Source organism: Tetrao urogallus (assembly GCF_951394365.1).
Source record: "Tetrao urogallus genome assembly, chromosome: 11".
In the NCBI taxonomy this organism is placed as follows: Eukaryota; Metazoa; Chordata; class Aves; order Galliformes; family Phasianidae; genus Tetrao; species Tetrao urogallus.
Window position 1 is genome coordinate 1407507 of NC_136824.1, and position 18010 is coordinate 1425516.

The following is an 18010-nucleotide window of genomic DNA, read 5'->3' on the forward strand; positions in this document are numbered from 1 at the left end:
GAGATGCTTTGGACGGGAAGTGGCTGAGAAGACCTCTCCCATCCCTCTCCCATGACATTCAGAAGCACAATCAACTGAACTCAAATGAATGCACCCCGGGTACCTTGGAGGAGTCACCAGCTACAGCTTTAATTTTCGCTTTTCCTCTCTGGAATTAGGACTTGCCCTGCAGCTCTTGTTTGAGAGATTTGCAGGTGACCCAGGGTTAGATCTTCCTATATCAGTTAGCAAGTTTTCTCTTAATATATATACTGCTTTTCAAGCCAGTGATTTTTTTTTTTTACTTAGAAAAATTAAAATTAATTGAAGAATACATAAACCAACAACTCATGCAGTACTGTTTTTAAAGGAGGCTGCACTGTAGAACATTTGTTTTTCCAATCCAGGGAACTGCTGATTTTAGAAATACGTGCAGCTTATTTTTAACCTTTGGGAAGGAAGGTTACATTTTACTGAACAGCAGCAACCACAGACACTGTTCCCTACTAACAAATGACCAAAGCACACTTGCTCTATCCCTGCACTGGTAGGACTGGAAGAGGACTTTGCAAGAGTACTGTACTTCCTTTCGGTCTTCACCATCATGGATCTTACCATATAAACCTGTATAAAATACACTTTTTTTCAAAACTGAAGTTGGTTAAGCTTCTGAAGGAGGTGGAAGCATCAAACCCAGTCAACCCAACCCCTCTGATTTGTTCCCAAATTTCTCAACAACCCAATCCCACCATGAGGATTTTGCAAATGGCAAACTGCTATCGCTGTCACAAAACAAAGGATAGAAAAAAGGAAGAGAAACAATTTCAAAATAATAATAATAAAAAAACACAATTCACAACAACCTTAATATTAAATATATTCTTACAATTATATTACGCTGGTTTTCCCAGAGGTCTGAAAGCAAATTTATATAAAGAGATTATTTCATCCACCATTGAACTGCAGCCACTTCTCAGAGAAATCTGTTTACCAGAGTTTAGTAACACAATTCAACAAACCGGGCATGAAAAACTGTTGGAATTACAGAGGGAGCATAAAAAGCCAACAACAGCCACAGCTGAGTGGGACCAGGATGCTGCTGCTAACATTGCTCCTGATCAGCAGGAATGTGGGAGGAGCGAGGCTTGGGGAAAGTGCTGAATTTAGTAGAATCATAGAACAGCCTGAGTTGGAAGGGGCCCATCGGGATCACGAGCCCAACTGTAATGTTTAAGACTCCCATTTAGCAACGAGATGCCAAACAGAAGTGCTGAAGGCCAGCAGGTGGACATCCATCAGGACGCTCCCTCCTCATTACTGCTCGTCCCTGCTTGCTTGGATGGAAACAGGTAAGAAGTCCCTGGTTAACACTTGCCACTGGAACCCACCTAGAGAAGTCCTGAGCTTTTGCTGACAAGCTGTAAAACCAACTGTGATCATACGTGACCAGAAATGACACAATTCTAGGGATATCTGAAAGAAAGGACCCACAGAAGTCAAAATGCAGGTATACAAGTGGGAACTGAACTGAGGCGCAGAGGGTTTGGGCAATGACAGGCAACCTATCCTGCATCACTCCACTGCTCACCACAGCCAGCACTGCAATTCACTGCAAGTCACACACGTGGCTCCACAGGGCTGGCACCTCCAAACAACAGAGGACAACCGATGGAATCACTGAGGTTGGAAGAGACCTCTGTGATCCTTGAGCCCAACCAGCTCCTCTCTGAACTCCTTTGGCTGCCCTTGGAGCTGCTGCACTCCCACCTCTTCTCATCCCCAGGTCCTGGTTAGCTGGAAGGAAACATGCCTCCTCCTTCAAGCCAAGAGAGCCTGCTGAGAGCATGGAGGAGATGAACGCTTGTAGTCAATCCAATACCTGCTGACACCTCCTAAGTGGCCACCTGCACAACCAGCCAACCCACTGCTCGCCCCTTCCTAGGGAGAGCCCACCGCCCAGGGACAAGCCCAAGAAACTTGTCCCATCCAGGAAAGCGACACCACGGTCCCACTGCTGGTTGTGGAGCTGGGAGGGAGGACAGCACAGCACATCTCCCTTTCCATGGAAGCACCAACTTGTGCTGGAGACGTTGCATGTTTGGAAAAATCTCTCAAACAAAGGCCACCATTTCCTCTTGGATGCTGCTCGCATTTCTGGTATGGAGCTCTCAGGGCAAACATCATTCCAGAGTCTTGCTCAGTGCAGTCAAAAAGGCCCCAGCTGTGCTGCGAGGGCGAGAGAACGGCACGGAACAAGAGAAGAGCTGCTTCCATTACGCTGTTGTCTTATTTAAACCATAAACATTGTGACCAAAAAAAAAAAAAAAAAAGCCATAACCAACCGGAAAACACAAACCTACATCCTGACCCAAAGACAGAATGGGCAGAATGGGGGGATCCCCTCTGCGAGCTCATTTTCCCCCTCAGAAAGACAAATGACAATTAGTTCTACTTGTTTCCTGCATCCCCACGCTAGAGCACAGTGTTCAAGCAAGGATTTCCTTCTCTTCTTTTTTAAAAACCCAATGGGAAGATTCAAATTTAAAAAATATATAGATAAACGTGCCTTGATACATACATGCAACAGAAATAAAACAAGTGCCAAAATCTGTGCACTTGCTACAGTGCAAATCCAAAACTCCACTCAAGTGGGGCAGCAAGTCTCACAAATGGATCAAATTTAAGCACTGGATTATTGCTGGTAAAGGACAAAAAATGACTAAGGTAAAATGTACTCAAAGTACATTATCTAAAGGATGATGAAACTTGTGGTAACTGTCAGGACTTCAAACGATAGCAGAGAACTTCCAATATTTCCAGTGATTTCTGGAACACATAACAAAAGCAAAAACATTTGCACGAATCTGTGATATTTCAAGATTTGATCCAAATTTAACCGGGAGAAAAATCACTGTTTTGGCACTAGCATTTGAGCAGTGTTTAATGCCATTTAAATGGCTCTCTATCTTGATGTATGTGGAAGATAAGATTTCTTTCACTAGGAGACGTGCTGCAACCAACCCTCCATTCATCCCCACAAAATAAATGAATGCTTAAAGGATGTTTCTGTCAATCGAAAAAACAACAGCAGAACGGCTATTTTGCATGCCAACTTAAACCAAGTATTTTTTTCCCTGACAACCTGCTTACATTTCAATGAAACCAGGCCAAATTTGGTCAATAGTATGGATTGCATATAACAAAAAGAATCTCAGGCTGTGCTCATAGAGGGCTCAGAAAGCTGCAGCTCCACTTAAAGCCACGCAATTATTTTGCAAGCTGAGACGCAGCAAACAAATGAAGCTGTTTGAAATGGGAGCGCTCACAGGCGCTTGGTTGGTTCGGTGGTGGCTTTTTTTTGACCTACAATTAAATCTTCTTGCAGAAATCACAGCGAGGGCGGAACACAAAATCAGGCAAGGAAAAAAAGAATAAAAAGAATAAAAAGAACCACCTCCCCCCCTCCTTAAAAAACACCACCAGCAATGAAACATGCTAACAGAGATGGGAGATCTCTCGCTGCTGGAAGCCCGGAGTGGGGCTGTGCTGCGGCCCAGCGCCGTCCGTGCGTCGGGCACTGGAGAAGTACAGAGCTCTCCCCAACGGGAGGAGCACAGAACGGCACGCACTGAGCCTTTCCAGCCGTGTATTTTCTTATAAAGGCTGTATATTTCCTTATACAGGCACGTGTGCAGCGCTCGCTCGGGCTATAAAACCTCCTATTATCCACTTAGGTTTGTTTGCAGTGGGAATTAAGGATGGCTCTCAGTCATCGGCCCGTCGGCTCCGAGCGGGGACGCGGCTCCGTGCCGCTGCCAGGGAAAACAAGAGGGGAAAAACCCAAGCGCGGCTCAGCTCCTTCCTCACAGCTCTGCATCGGGCTGCAAAACTCTGCTTCTCCCAAGCAGTCATTCAGTGAAGGCTCGTGTGACTTTCGGTGCCTTTTGCAGGAAGTTATTTGAATGCAGGGATGATATATTTTAAGAAATACATCTCCGGCATCCATCATCCCTCGTCTCTTTCTGATCTTTTTTTTTTCTACTTATCGCGTTCTTTATTTGAAACAGATTTTTAACAGATAATCTTGATCGTTATAACAATATCTCGCTCGCATTTTATTCAAATAATTCTTAAAAACAGCTTAAAAAGCCGTTTGGAATAACATCAAGCTCTCCATCAATCACACGAAAAAATTCCGCTGGCGGTTGTATAAACATCAGATCAACTCTGATGTCTTCAAGGATTTCAGAGTGAACCATAAAAAACTCCATTAACTTCTGACAAAGAATGCAAATTAATCACAACATGGGGTGAAATGAAATTAAAGGCTCTTTTCTAATCAATGACAAGGCGGGATGAAATATTTGCTCCTCTCCGTCTCCCCGCGCTCGGGCGACGCTGGACGCGCGGCTCCGCGCTCCGCACCCCAATCTCAGGTGCATCCAATTTGTTATCCCAGCTCTCCGGTGCCAGCGAAAAGCCTGGCGTAGACAGATGCACCGGGAACCTTAAATGACAGTTTTGGCCTCCGGAAGTGCGATCGCTACAGCAAAATCTAGTACAGCCTCCAGGTGAAATGTCTGGAGCTCCATATGGAGCAGGGAAAATTAACAACAAGATGAAAATCGCTGTAGCAGCGGGGAGCCGGGTTTTTTTTTTTTTTTTTTTTAAGGGAAGAAAAAAAACGGGGGGGGGGGAGAGATAAATTTAAAGATGAGGAAAGAGGAGTAATAAATTAATGGAGTGTGAAAACGTTCAAAGCTTTACAATACTGGGGGCACTGTTTGCTCAGATTTGGGGTGGGGGAGAAGCAGGGCAGGAGGTGTGCATGGGAGGGGGGGCAGGTTTATAAACTTCGGGTCATTTTCCTGTCATTTATTAACCCAGGCCCAGAACAGTGGCTCTCAACATCCCTCTCAACGCAGCACATCTGACAGCCAGCGCTGACGGCAGCGCCTGCCCGTTCCTCCGGAGCATCTCCCTAATGGATGCAGTCCTCCAGCATCCTGCTTTGTGCAAAGTTGGACTACAAGCTGGGAATATTTAGTGGTCAATTCTTTTCATTTTTCCTAAATTACATTATCATTAAACCAGCCATTGCCCCATCATGTTTTATACACCACACTGATGCTGCGACAAAGCACACTCAGCCACTGCACATCTTGGGGCTTCCAGCTTCCAATTTAATTCCATTTGCTCTGAGGTCCCGAGGCCTTCTGTTGTTTTTATATATATATGTATCTGAATATATATTTTTTACAGCTCTTTCTGTGGAAATGAATAAGCTGCCACCAAAATCAGAGGAATTAAGATTAAACTTTTACAAGAAATTTGGAACTTATTTCTTATAAGCGGAGCTTTCACGTCTCAAATCCTGCACCAATGGTATCAGCAGGGAAAGGGCTCTCCTTGCAATTTTCAATGCTTCCACAGGAAATAACTTTATTCTAAAGAGTCTTTCACGCCAGTGTGTGTGTGCACCACTCCACTTATCTGAATGGAACTGTGCACCAGGGGAAGAATATACCCCTACGTGCATCTGCCTGTATCTACAGAAAGTCCTGTGAGTCTCATACACTACCTCTTCCAAAAGGAATTTTACACTGTGCCAGGAAAACAAACAACAAGACATGACAAGCACTCGCCACGTTTGACGTGTCACCTCATTTTAAGGATCTGAGTTCCCTTTGTGGAGTTCTCATAGTGGCAAAGCCTGTTCTAAGCTCTGCTGTTCCTCATTTCCTTACTCAGATCACCACCGTTGGCAGCTACTGACAGATTATGAAATTAACTGCATATTGTGACTAAAAATGACAGTAACTCCATAACTAGATTCCAAACATTACACTGAACTCTAAACCCACAAGTAACTTCCCTTCCGTATGCAGTTGGTTGCTCACTGAAGTGCTTCCCAGACACGACTTTAACAGAAGATTAAATAATGACAACGTGACAAATAAGTGTTAGCAAAATAGATGCTCATAAAACACATGGAAAATGAAAAGTGCTGAATTTTATCCTCAAAGTATCCTACTAAAGGCCACATAAAAAACCATCATTTAATTGCGCCGGCATATTGCAGGAGTCCTGAATCGCCACAGTACAATGATGAATAAATCTTGTTCATTTAAACTGGGTCTGCACACAACATTTGTCTGCAACTTAAACGTAGAGGGGAAAAAATCCTTTTTTGTTCAGCTACAGCTGGAGGCAAAGGCTCCTTTGTGGGCAGTTCCAGGTGCTCCCCAGCACAGAGCCACACACCCCGCTGGCAGAGGGAAGCCAGCCCACGCTGATGGGGGGCAAACACTGTGAGCCCACGGACCATCAGCTTCAACCACCTCCACAAACCCAGCGACACGCTGCAGATCCGCTCAGTTACAAACAGGTCTGTTATATATTCACACAGACATGAAATAAACCCAACACCCTGCAATCATCCACCTGGTCACAGTGAGGTGCTGAGGGTTCTGGACCAGCTATGAGCACTCGCATCCAAAATGCAGATACTTCACATAAAGTCCTTACAAAAAGCAGTTGCCTGAAAACCTTAATAGCTACATTCTAAAAGTTTCACCTCTTCAACTGTTTTGCATTAAAAAATATACACAATTTCATGGCCTACTGACTTGCCAAATATTCTTTTACAAATGCGATCTGTTTTTTAATTAGAACAGAAAAAAAAAAAAAAAAAAAAAAAAAAAAAAGGATCTTAAACTAGCAATCATGTTCTGCTCCCAGTTTAGAAAACAAGTTTTGGTCTGCAGCCATCCACAATGCACCCCAACCTCCCTCCCCAGCTCCAGTGCCTCTGTGCACAGCGGGCAGCCCGAGCTGCATCCCCCAGCACTCAGCTTTAGCACAAAGGGCACTGAGATGCCCAACGAGCACCAGAGGCTGTGCCAACGCATGGAGGGCACTTCAGCACAAGAGCTGCTTTTTCAGCCCGCTCTCAAAGGAGAGGTTTCATTTCACAGCACGGAGAAAATATGGACAAAATCTGCCGGGTACCCAACGACAGCTTTCTTTTGGTCAGTAAATGTTTTCCACAGGAGATATAGTGCGAAATCAGTGTGTTTCCACGTACACAAAATCTTTACAAGTCCATAAAACTGTCAGGAGAATTTGCTTAAAACAGCTTATAAAAATGGGAGAGAATGAGTCCCAGCCTATTATTCAATAACCATGTTTGTGAGGCATCTGCATAATCTAACCATGCATAAATTAGTATGTGTATTACAACAGTTATTTGCATAATAATAGCAAGTTAATAGATGCTTAAAGAGCACAGACCAACACCACCTTTAAATCAGACATGCCTCCAGGCACTCTGATCTGTATAGACCAAGATGCAGAAAGCAGCGCTCATAAAACACAAGAAAACATAAAAACCACATTCAAATAATTCATTTGTGTCCCTGGACACTTCACTTTTTCCCCTCTCCCAGGAAAGAACGATTTGAAGAACTACAGAACAGTTTGTGCTTATGAATTCTAACACCCATCTTGCAACAAGGATTTAAAGGAAGCCCCAGACATAGCTGTGGATTGATGGTTCTGTTCAGAGCTTCGTGTTTTTTTCGAGCGTGCAAAGCAAAAGTGGTAACATTGGCCATAGCCAAGTTGGAAATAGTTTTATGAGTTAGAAAATGTCAGAATATAAACACAAACACCAGTTAATGTTAGCATATCTCCTCTTAAAAGGGAGAATCCAGAATCCTTTTACATATTCCACTCACATTATATTTTTGATTTGAGATGATTTTAGGCGGTTGTAACACCATTTAAAATTGGAACTGAAAAATGAATGTAGAAAAAAGGAGTAGATGCATCTTCCTGGCATCAAAAGCAGTGCTGTACATATGGGATTATTTTTTAATCTCACAACAAAACAATCATTAACATCATCATAATCTTGCTTCTCTCCAGGGAAGAGAAAATCTGGAGTTTGGGGGGAAAAAGGAAAAATAAAATAAAATCAATACAGACTACTAAATGACTCCTTCAAGATAGTACTTTTCAATTTAACAGGACAGATTTATTTGTATGTGGCTCAAATGTTCACAATTGCTCTCTGCACCTTCATACATAGGAATGAATGTCACAGTGGCAAACAGCAGTAATGAACAATCTTACCTGAGGATATGGAAACCTCCCAAGAGCAAGCTGGGAAAGGAAATAATATTTGTCTAGTTACACAGATTTGCATGGAGGGCACATTTTCTTAAAGAGAGAAAAGTACTCAACTCTTACTATTGTATAAAAGGGAAATGCCAGCAGAAGTACACAAAGAGCTGCATTTAGAATGGAGCCATTCACAACAATTAGCCTTTTTTTTTTTCATTTCTGCATATTTCTGTATTTCTCAAGCTTTTGTCTGTACCACTCAGCGACTCTGTTTGATGCCCAAGTTCCTGAGGACTCTCTAAATTAAACCAGTTCAGCCTCAGCAGAGAGGCCACCGACACTGACCTTCCTGCTAATTATCTGCAATGAGCATGCACTGAACTCCCCGAGTCCTTCCCTAACCAGCTCAGAGTGAAATCTGGGTTATATAGCTGAGGTTTGTTTCCTTATCGGTGTCAAACCCAGCTAGGAACCCGCGTGTGAGATTTGGAGAGAACGTGGCACCTGCAATACAACACATGAGCTTTCCTTCAAACCTACTTTCCATTGCACGCCATACGAGCAGCACGTGTTGTATCATCCCTTACTTGATGCATTACTGATGTAACTGCTAGTACTGCTATTAGACTCAACAACATTGATGCTGACACAATGCCACAGCTAATAGTCAGTCCATGAGAAATCCTTTCTTTGGTACAAGAGTTTAGGTTTCCCCCATTGGCATCTGAACCTTTGAAAGAATTTCAGCAAAATACAACCATTCTGTTTTGTCTACCATCCAGTGAAGGACGTGGGTTTTCACAGTTGACACAGACTCCCCAGAAGTGCACTGTGGGCAGTTACCTTCGTGTTCTGATGTGCTTTGTGATGAAGCCCACGTCCCTGCACTGCCAACAAAAGAGCTGTAGGCAGGTGGGTTCATGACACCGCTGCTGACTGGCACTTACCCTTCCCTTCCTTCAGGAGGGGGTTACCTTTGGTCAGGCACTGGCACAGCTGCCCAGGGAAGTGGTGGAGTCACTGCCCAAGAAGCATGGAGATGTGGCACTGAGGGATGTGGTCATGGGCATGGTGGGGTGGGTTGGGGTTGGACTTGGGGATCTTTTCCAACCTTAACCATTCCGTGATGCTGTGATCTTGAGGAGGTGATCCACCCAGAGGTTATGGATGCAATGCTATCATCGATTTGTCTGCATGACAAACTATACTCACTTCAGACCGAGTAGCAGCATCAGTGCCAAAGGTCTCAGCCGTGCTGTGTACTGCCAGCGCTGGGGGAAAGCACCGTACTGCTGCTGTCATTTGAGCTCTTCAGTGCCAGGGTTATTTGACCTAGGCAGATTGCAGCTGAGGCAGCTGTGCCTATACAACCTATGCTGAAATTTCAGCCCAGTTGGCAGCACAGAACCATCTGAAGTACAAACAATAAGGCAGAGCTGTAGAAAGGTAGGGAAGCGGTGGGGCAAAGAGCAGCAGACATCACTCAGTCTCACCTGGTGAGGTACAGAGTGATGAGACGGCGATAAGGAGAAGCTGGCAGCAGAAAGGAAGCAAACAGGCATCAGTGGAGATGGTGCCGTTTCTGCCATACCAGCAGCCACCCAAGCCTATGTTGTATGGGACATTTGGCTGTGAGTCTTAAGAATTCAGTAAACTTCATCCAGATCCTCAGAGGAAAGACTTGACAGGAGCAGGGTAGGTACCTGAAGTGTTCAAGAGGTGTGCAACAGACACCCAAAGAAAGGAAACGATTCCTTTGTGCAGCAGGGAGCTCAGAGCTTCTCCATGTAGGAAATTCACCCTTCCAGCAAACAAATTCAAGCTGAGCAGACTCGATGCTCCCCTTCTGTCACTGCTGTCTGGTTCTCCACTTCTCCCAGCCCAGCCAGTCACTTTCTGATATCAGGCTTTGAAATACAATGCTAAAAGGATAAAGGCAGGCCCTATGTTTTCTGTCATGCTCAGTCTTAAGGATCAGAAGCCACTAACACATACAGAACAATTCTCTTTTCTGTTTTCTCATCTCCTGGGAGGACCATCCTCAACTTACAAGAAGCAGCCCAAGATCCTACAAAGCACAGCTGCTGCAACATCCAATGCCTAACAATAAACCCATAAATGCCAAATAAACACTTCACAACAAACAAAACCAGAAGAAAACTTAATTTTCCCAACGACTACTGACTTAAGAACAGTCATGACAACAGCTACAGATTTGTAGGCACATCATATTTATCCCACAGTATAAATAAAAACAAGATCATTATGGCTCTACACATAAGGTATCGTTCTGCAGACCTTCTTTAAGCAGAAAACCCACCACTACCTCAATGCTGGCTTCAGACTGAGCATTCCTGCCCTCAGGGATGATTCCTTCCCCTGACCTCCACCACATTACAGTAGGGCTTTGCCTACGTGACTCCAAAAGCCACTGAACAACTGAGGAAAGAGCAGTTCTCTGCCAGACTGAGGTATGCAGCGTACAAATGAGCCCCCGAGAATCCAAAATGCATTGGGCACGAGTTCTTTGGGGGCTGTTAACAAAGACAGACTGCTTGGTGAAGCTGCTCCCTGAGAACTGCGGAGCAGTGCAGCCCCGGATGGGCCGAGCAGCAGTTCTGCGTTTCAAGAACCATCCCTCAGTCCATCCAGTCAGAGTTGTTTCCCTCCTGCAAGATTGTCAAGGTATTATAAATTAAGAAACTTACCAAAGAGTATGTAATCTTCCCTGAAATAGCCTGCAGATATGTCACTGTACTAAATGTGTTTCAGATTTAATGAAGCTTTAATGTCCTTTTTAATTTTGCCTGTTTCTATATCACCAGGGGTCGAGCAAGGCAATCAGCACTCAAGAGGGTGGTTTGGTTTAAAACTAGGAAAAACTCATTTGCTTATGAGTTGCACTGTATTTTCTTAATTAAATTTACTAAGTAAAATGGTTTAAGTTCAGCCAACCAATGACCTCTGTACATAGATTTAGATTTATAAATAGAGTCACAGTAAAAGCAAAGAAAGAAAAACCCCAAAACAAACAGATTAGAGCTTTACTAAAGGGATTTCTGTACCCTCCATCATCCTGACTCCAGGAAGGCATTTAAACATGTGCAACTCAGCTTAAAGCAGAGCGCAGAAAACGTAAACTACAAAGTTAAAACAGCGTCAAAAACTTCTCTGCATTCACATGAGGCAACTTGGGAACTCCTAATTTTGTTTTTAAGGCATTGTAGCCAAAATATAACATTTCAGTTTTCAGTAGTTAGGGACAGGAACCGACTGCTGCTTTATGTGGCTCTGGATATTACAGAGGAGAGAAGGGAACGCTCAGACTCCAAGGTGCTGCCTCTCATTTCCCCGTGGGCCCCTTCACGCTGCACAAGGACTGTAAAAAACCTCATTTTAAAAAGGCACAGTGAATTGCACTGCCGGCGTGGAACAGAAATATAAATGGGAATCAAACCATAGCAGCAAGAAATATGTCAGAGGAACACCTCCCTTCACTATTTCACTTCAGAGCAACCACACACCTGCACATTTTTTTCCTTTTTACTATTACTTGCATAGACATAAAGTAGCCCATCAGAATCAGAGTGCTCCAAACTCTCATCTTCATGGGGATCAGTGAAGTTGTGTCCTAAAAAATGATTTCTGCTACGCAGTCCCTGATAGGAGCATTTGCTGGGACTCAGGGAGGTGCAGAGGAACACCATCAGGGTTTAAAACAGCAACTGATACAATGAGACATAAACACTCCAAAATGAGCCAATAAAATGCAGAGGTGCAGTTGGTCAGATCGGGTCAAAATGTGTTAAGAACGTAGAAAGAAAAGCAAAAACCACGAGGCAGCCAGTGTTTGGTAGGGTCAGGGCAGCCAGCATCAGGGTGAAGGCAGTTCTGGTAGAGGGAGGTGCCTGAAGCCTTTGTGCTGAGCAGCTGTAAGAAGAGCTGGAAAACAACTCCAACCAGGCTCAACCTGTTTGCAATTAAAAACATACACTTAACGTGCAGATAAGTGAAGACAAAATCAAAACGACTTGTTGGAAAAACATAATTAACCATTCTGGAGCTGAAACTGGAAATCCAGACATCCTTCCCAACAAACCATTTTTCCCCACGTTGCTTTCCTGCACGCTTAACAAGAATTACAGCAGCAGCAGTTCTTGTCCTGCTCAGAAAGGGACTGAGGGAAGGAAACCCAAAACATATCTTTAGGGCACTCGGGCAATAAAGTTTCCCACTTACCAGTATCTACTCTGTTGTGCGAGTTGTTTTTTAATTTACAGTGACACTGAAAAGCACGGGATGCTTTCATTCTTAATTTAGACACATTCCATGTTTCTCAGCATAACTGCAAATTGAAAATAAGCACTCACAATATTGCTCGCGATCCAGCTGAAGGAGGACTTTATGGTCTGAAATGTTCTAAAATTTGTTCTTAATTACCTCGTGCACATTTTGCACAATTAAATTTCCATCTGAGGATTTTGCATTTAGATTGTGCACTGCAGTTAAACCCTCGTTTTATGGAGAAGCTGCCATCACTTCGGAACCTTCAGACATGGGAAACTTTAAAATCAGACTTAACTACTGGATAACATCAAATTCCCTGGGTGAAATTTCCTTCCAAGACCAATTTATCCATTCCTAGATAGACGGCTTAAAATCACCTGGAACTCTGCAGGGTACGGACCTTAATAAATATTAAATACCTCAAAAACTACTCCAAGATTTTTTCTTTCCTTCTAATATCAATTTTACCGTCCTCTTATTGCTCAGTTTAAAGAAAAAAAAAAAAGAGAAAATCCAAAAGGATATAACAGCAATTTACCAGCGTTAAAGTGCTTCTGAGGTTAAACTGACAACAAAGATGAACAGAAACACAAAGCATCTTGAAGTAGGGTTTCAATTAAATGTGCGGGATTTAGCAATGCAGGACGAAAAAAAAAAAAAAGAGTTACAAATTAATTTAATCTTCTGCCTATAGTTTGCAGCTGCACTCCAAAGTGTCTGGGGCTTAAGAACAAAGCCTTGAAAGGCCTCGGAGTGAGGAAAGCTTCAATTTTTAATGTATAACGCCATTAGCTGATAACTTGTGGAATCTGCGACCCCCGCGGAGGGGCATAAGTGTGGTAACAGAGACTGATGAAGTGACATATTTGTTCGTGTCGGGAACCATGAGAAAGGAGGTTATTACTGACACCGCCAGGCCCACCAGAAATATGCCCTAATAACCTTTGGGACGTTCCTTGGCGTGAGCAGATGAGTTTCGAGGATCTCTCTACATAAAATATATTAAAAATCAAAGCCTAATTCACCTTAATTAAAGATAATTAGTTTCACTTTGACTTCTTTTAAATATGAGCCATAGTGAATGCGCCGCGTACTGAAGGCTGCGTGCAATCATGATTAAATGGCACATTTCCCCTCCACGGCCCTGCGGATGAGCGGGCTTTTACCGGCGGTGCTTCAAAGGTGCTGCCAAGGGGAGAGGAGCAAACACAGCCTCTGAAAGGGGAAATGGGCTCTAACTAAAAGAGGGGGGATCCAGAGCAGATACGAGGAAGAAGTTTTCGCGGTGAGGGCGGCGATGCACTGCACAGGCTGCACAGAGGGGCGGTGGTGCCCCATCCCCGCAGACAGCCAAGGTCTGGGGATGGGCTCTGAGCACCTGCTGGAGCTGTGGGTGTCCCCGTTCATTGCAGGGGAGTGGGACCAGATGGCCTTTCGGGGGCCTTTCCAACTCCAACGGTTCTCTGACTCTCTCCATCCATCCACTCACGCCACGTTATTTATTTCGCCGCTGCACACGCTGCCCGCAGTGGCCTAAGAGCAATTGCAGGGAAACATGATACATGGAGGTCTCAACCCACGCAAACTGTACCTAAACTTACACTTTATTGCAGCTTAGTTCACAATCTTCACCTAATATAGGGTTACATCCCAGTGCAGCAAGCAGATAAATCATCCTGGAATATTACTGGGCTAAGTTTAGCTGTGAGTGGAGCATATGTGCTTCCGAGTCACTGAAGCAAAGGCCCATAAAATACACTAATTACTGGAAGTTATGGTCACTGAGTGATTGATAGCGCTCTGCAAGGCAACTTCCCCGTTTTCAGCTATTCTGACGGGCCTCCTCCTCCACAGAGCAATTATTAATTCATGACCCAGCCCTCGGGCACTGCTACCTTCTACTTCTCATTTCGCTGCCACAAAAATGGTGATGTAGCTGGACACTGCCTTCCTTCTTCCCAATGGCCGCACGAAGTCGGCAGGCGTGGAAACTGAGCTAAGGGCCACTGTTTGGAAAAAAGCTCAAAACAGCTCTGTGGGGGGAAACAGCAAAAAAAAACCCCACCCCAGAACACCTAGGCCAGCTTTCTCCTAGGAGCAAGTTTCTGAATTGCATCATCCTGCACAGCTGAATGACGTGTGTAAGGATTTATCTGTGTAAATCAGAAGCACTCTGCTATGCACATTCAAAATGCTGCAGAGTAATGTCCATTCATAAGGGAAATCTTGCAGAAGACCAAATCATGGTCTGCAGGACTTCCTGCTCACCACCAGCTCACAATCGTGACTCCTTCACCACCATCAGCTCCATGCTGATGACATATGGCTCACTCATCTCAGACTCTTTAGGAACAATCCCTCTGAAACCTCTGCTCCTTGACCAGATTACTTACAGATGCATCCTTATACCAATTTCCTGCAGTCAAACATCTTGAAGATTGAAGTGCTTTAGGAGAACCATCACCAAGCAGAGCTGCTTCCCTTCTAGCACCCTCTTCAAACACGCTCCCCAATCTGTGTGCTCACAGACTGTGTGCTCCTCTTGCACCTCCACCTGTGCTCCCAGCCCGAGTGCACTGCAGGCTCCAGCAGTCTGTTGGTGTTGGAGGCAAATAGTGCCTTCCCCACTCCAAAGCTACACGTGTACCTGAAATACACGATGCGTGTTTGCTGGGTATGTATCAGTGTTCCTACCTAAGGGAGTGCTGAGATGCCATAAATCTGTAATATGACTGCTTGAAATATTGCTTAAAACAGCATATTAACACAAATGACACCAGCAGCCCCTGAAAGCTCTTACAAGGCACTGTCACTCAAACACACAGGTTTGTATTCTGCTTCCAAAAACTGCTTTGATCTGTGGCATAAGGAAATCACTTATTTCCTGCATTTAAATAAAATACTGGCTGCATTTCCCCTGGATCACCTGACAAAGACATGCAAGCCTACACTTTGCCTCAACAAGCAGCTTGGACCACAACCCTACTCCCTCCCCCAGATTCCCTTCTACCACTGTACCTCACACTGCTCTGTGGGAGACTGATCCTCTGTGCCCAGGGTCCAGCCAAGCCCTCCTCACCAACTCTGTCCCCTCACACAGGCAATGGGAGGCAAGAAGGCTTACTAAAAGAAAAAGGATTCACCAGATAGCAGGCACGTAAGGCAGGATTAGGGTAATACAAGAAATATGAAGCCATCTCATCCATCCTCCCGCGCAGGGCATCTTTTTTGGAAGGAGGCTGAATCAGTCACAGAACAAAAACAGCGCTCAGGTTCAGCCTGGAGTGTATTTTACGGCTGAGTTATAAACCCTCTGAAACACAGCTTTTATAATGAAAATGCTGACGCAGTCCTCAGTGCAGTGACAGCAGTGTCACTGGCTTAAATTGAACTTGCTCTGTCAATCCCAGAACACTTAAGTAAAACTAATCTAAAAACCTCACGGGAACGCACAAACTGTTGGTGACGAAACATTTCTGAACAGGTCCATGGGTCAGGTATTAAATTTAATTCTCTTTAAAGCAGTCCTGAGGAAAGAAATGCAAAGTGAAAATAAAAAGCTGCACATGTTTGGACATCTTTTACTTCTGAAGGAACACAGATGCTCACTGCCTCCCAAAACTTCGGTCCAACCCACATCCTACTTCTCTGCTCCTGAGTTTTCTGAACATTCAGAAGTAACAGTCTGGTTTCTCAGCACACATAGCATTGCAGCAAAGAAACTCAAGGCATTTCAAGGCTCAGAAGATGATTAAAGAAAATAAGCAGATTTAGGTGGCTGCTATTTTATATTATTGTATGTTTTAAAAGCAAAAAAAACAAAGCAAACTCGCAACCTTGCTGTCTTGGTTCCACATGTCATTTCATCCCAATTAATGTGCTCTAACTGCATTAACGTGAAGCTGTAGGGATTGGAGTAACACACTACCAAGCGGAGATGATTTTCTAATCCTACAGCAAATGCCAGCTTCCCATTTTAACAGTTCCATCAACAAGAGCCCAAGCGCCTGCACTGCCGATCCCCATGTCAATACAGTGCTACTTTAATGACAGTGACCTTGTGTGGCTCTTGGAGCACCTTCTTCACCTTTTTTGCGACATTTTTCTAAGCCACTGTCCTTGCTTTCATCATTTAACACATCACTCAAAGCACTTCAATACAGGAGCGATGGCGCTGAAGAGAGGTCTCAGAGGATCAGATGACATACCAATTAACAAAGCACACAGAGCCAAATTGGTTGGTACATCTGGTTCAGGACACATCCAGGGGAAGTGAGAGAGGGGGAAAAAAAAAGAAGTTGAGAAGGTTTGAAAGAAGAGAAGAAAGTAAATGCAATGCGTGTCCCTAATGCTGCGTAAGTTGCTGTGAAATTCATCCTTTAAATCAATCTCACGACCATTAAGGTTGCCCAATAATAACCCCTAACTAAGCTCCAAAGTCTTGGTCTTTGTGGAGGACCATCGGATTGCTGCTGCACACGGAAATATTCAGCAATACACTCAGCAAAGGAACCAGTAAAACCTGCTGCACGTCACCCGTGCATTTATCTCACTCTATTCCACTGTGACTCAAAATGAACACCACAGTCAAGTATGAATGTAATACAATCTCATTTTAGCCCTTTGTTGCACAGATTCATTTACAGACAGCGTGAGTATGTTCTGCAGCTCTCCAAAATTGTGAGGACTCTCCAGTATCACAGTCCATTGAAATCTGCAGTAAAACAAATTAACAGCGCCGCATCCCCTGTGACACTTTCAAGTGTGTCATTATCCTATATTCAGAGTTAACTTCAATCAGACTCGGAAGATTTACAAGACCTGAATGCAATGATTCAGCATTAAATATTTTCATTTTGGTTAAACCAAGCGGCAAGGAATGTATTGTTTGAAAACACAACAATAGCCATAGAGAACTTCTGTGCTATAAGGAATGCTGCTTGTCCAGATGCCGTGGGTCAGCACCAACACAACTCCACCTCATCTTCTGCTACAAACGTCCACTGCACTTCACCTTAATGATGCTACACTTAACAAAAGGAAATGGCACCTGTGTTTCTCAGTAACTGCATAGCACACTTTTGTCAGGCTGTACAAGAGACCACACGAGCCATCAGTGGTTGGAAAGAGGTGCTTGTTGGGAAGGAGCAAACAGAAGGATCTGTGCAAGCAGCAGCCAGTGACAGCCATCGTCCCAACGCTTCATTTTGATCAGACCTTTTCCGGTTTGAAACTATCTGCGTAAGAAATCCTTCTAAAAGCATTCATGAACGCTGCAATGCTTTACAGATTAAACATTTTGCATGGGCATCAAACAGCTCAAACCCTATTTGAACCCTAACGGTGGGCCCCTCTGTCCTGCCTGATGAAGCTGGAATACAGAAATACCATCGCTGTTGGCTGAAAGGCCGCCTGTACTGGGCCTATTTTCCACTCTCAAATGGAGATTTGGTGGAGGGCTCCACGTTGCACATTTGCAGAGGTTCTCTCTACCTTACTGACCTTGGTAAGAACAAATCCATTCTAAATACAGACAGGCATCTTAGGAAAAGTTAAAAGCATGCATACATAGAAGAGCATACAAAGAGCACATTAAAACAGTTTGATATTAATTTTC

General features: G+C 44.1%; 1 protein-coding gene across 2 annotated transcripts in view; it reads right to left on the reverse strand.

Annotated features, from left to right (window-relative positions):
* MAP2K5 (mitogen-activated protein kinase kinase 5) overlaps positions 1-18010 on the reverse strand; it is a gene marked incomplete at both ends in the record, with an annotated part of 110928 nt that overhangs the window by 32629 nt on the left and 60289 nt on the right. The window contains one exon of one of the 2 annotated variants that reach the window (XM_079541165.1): positions 8116-8145. The exons of the other annotated variant lie outside the window; for it this stretch is intronic. Within the exon in view, the coding sequence (XP_079397291.1) occupies positions 8116-8145 (30 nt within the window). The remainder of the gene's footprint in view (positions 1-8115; positions 8146-18010) is intronic. 2 annotated transcript variants of the gene reach the window in all.